Below are 2,666 nucleotides of genomic sequence, written 5' to 3'. Positions count from 1 at the left end.
TATATGACTTCATTAAAATTGTAAAATGGAACTATCAAATATCAATTTAATTTAAATTAAATGTATAACTAAAGCAGATCATTCAATTACGGTAGATATATGACTTCATTAAAATTAAAGAATGGAACTATCAAATATTAATTTAATTTAAATTAAATGTATTACTAATTCACATCATTCAACTACCGTAGATATATGACTTCATTAAAGTTGTAAAATAGAATAAAAATTGGAACTATCAAATATTAATTTAATTTAAATGAAATGTATAACTAAAACAGATCATTCATTTACCGTAGATATATGACTTCATTAAAGTTGTCAAATGGAATAAAAACTGGAACTATCAAATATTAATTTAATTTAAATGAAATGTATAACTAAAGCAGATCATTCATTTACCGTAGATATATGACTTCATTAAAATTGTAAGATGGATAAAATTAAAAGAAAACTATAGAACTATCAAATATAAATTTATTAAATTGTTGGAATACTCACTACCAAATCTAAAACGGTATTCTTCACTTTATCTCCAACAGAACAGCCCAATTCTTCTCCATGCTGTATTAAGGTGTGTAAAAGTCTGCGCACTTTCGAAAGAGTATGCGATGTCTCAGGTGACTGACCTACCAAAAGCTAAACATCAGAAAGGGTGAGGCCTTAAAATTTTAAAACTTTCATATTCTAGTACAATGTGATTGAACTGACTTCTTTTTTAAAAAAAAAAATTTTTTTTGAAGCATTTGATGGATTAAAATTATCTTCACACCCTGTTTTGACTGAGACTATCCACTCCTGCAAAATAGTATACAATATAACCAAATTAGATAAATTTAGCCTAATGAAATTTTAATCATCATTATTTTAAAATTTCTTTGAGATTATCTGAAATATTAACATATCTGTACCAAATCATGGGTTGGGCATAGACAACTGTACTTTAAAAACTTGTAAACAGTTCTTAGTAAACTGAAGAGATCTTGAAATGAAAAAATAATTTTATTTTAGGACAAATGTCCCCTAAGAATAAATACATTGTTCATAAATTACGGTTATTTGCCTGGCAAACATTTAAAAGCTTCAGGGTACTTGTTAAAATAACATAAACTTCTTAGGTGAAATTATAGTTTTTTTATCGAATCTGGCAACCAGGACTGCCTTACAAACTCCGAAAGTTCCTACCTCCCACATACTTTCTCATCATCCTTTCTCATTAATAGATTATTCCAAGTAAACCACAATGGTTCCTATTCTCTGTCCCCTGTCCCTCAAGGTAGTATCCTAGGTCCCATCCTTTACACCGCCTATACAGCTGTAAGTGTGCTCGCAATTAATAAATCTTAACAAATCCCATCAAATCACCTTTACCCTTCGTCGTAAACCTACCGAATGCCCGACAGTATCCTTTAATAATGTTCCTCTTACTCCTTTCGAACAGATCCGCTTCCTTATACTACATCTGGACAAACGAATAACCTGGAATCCTCACACAAGACTGAAAAGACAGGAAATTACACATTGATTTTCATTATTACAACACTTAATAGACAATCGGTCTAAACTTCCAATTTATTACAAAAGACTGATCTACATGAGTGTAATAAGGCCAATCTAGACATATGGAGTTGACATATATATATAGTATATGCACTAGTGCAGCATGCAACCAAAAACCAGCAGATTTTTTATTTTGAAAATACAATGATTTTACATAAAGAAAATAATACATTCAAAAGGAAAATATTTGAATCCATTTACATATCTGAAAATATTAATTATACAGTGAATTTCAAAACAGATACAAGAAATTTGAACCAACACTATGCAGAGATATTAAGTAAAATTAATTTATGAAAAATAGGGGATAAATTAAATGTTGACTATTATAATTAGCCTTGATGAGAATTTTACTTATGAAAAAAAAGAGGAAAATTAACAAAAATATAGTTATAATAAATAATTTTAAAGCTTGACTCGAGTGAAGGGAAGGTTACAAGCATTGTGATAAATTTTAACGAATAAGTGACTGTGATGAAAAATTTTAATTTGAAAATTGACTAATTAGGTAATTAGACATAATGTAGGATATGCTTATTAACAAAAAATATATGTTTACCTAATGCTTTAATGTTTATAGAAATTGTTGAATTGGCCTGGGCAGAACACCCGACATGAAATTGTGTTTTTAAATGATTTAGTTAAAAAATTGTATTAAGGTAAGATAAATTATAAATAATATTGTTAAGTATTGTCCCTGATGATGGCCGATTTGGCCGAAACGTCGGACTTGTAAAGGATAAAGGGGTTTTTAGACTGTAATGGATATAAATAGGAGGTAGGAATATTCCTTATTTTATTTATTTGTAATTATAATAGACCTTGGTAATATTTAATATTCAGTGTTTTCTATTTTCCAAGTTTAAATTGAAATTTCCTCAGCAGGAATCTCTCTTCGTTCCGATACAATAAGGTTAAAAAACTTACATTCAAAGACTTTACAATGGATTCATATTTAAGAAAACAATATCTTAATATATTTTCTTGAGCTTTGAAATTCCTTAAAATATATACAAAACCCTTTTATCCTCGCTTAAGACAAACAATATTGGATTGGTATAGGAGTGGGGCTGAATCTTCGAGTCTAATATAAAGTTTTTTTTTTT

General features: G+C 28.5%; 1 protein-coding gene across 1 annotated transcript in view; it reads right to left on the bottom strand.

The window, feature by feature from the left end:
• The window catches only part of nvy (CBFA2/RUNX1 partner transcriptional co-repressor nervy), a 46,887-nt gene that overhangs the window by 23,843 nt on the left and 20,378 nt on the right, over window positions 1-2,666 (bottom strand). The window contains exon 3 of the mRNA XM_014438802.2: window positions 502-629. Coding sequence (XP_014294288.1) covers window positions 502-629 — 128 coding nt within the window. The remainder of the gene's footprint in view (window positions 1-501; window positions 630-2,666) is intronic.

Source organism: Halyomorpha halys, unplaced genomic scaffold (genome assembly GCF_000696795.3).
Source record: "Halyomorpha halys isolate HHAL.00 unplaced genomic scaffold, Hhal_1.1 Scaffold68.1, whole genome shotgun sequence".
NCBI lineage: Eukaryota > Metazoa > Arthropoda > Insecta > Hemiptera > Pentatomidae > Halyomorpha > Halyomorpha halys.
The sequence above is the reverse complement of the archived record's forward strand: the minus strand, read 5'-3'. Positions and strand labels throughout refer to the sequence as shown.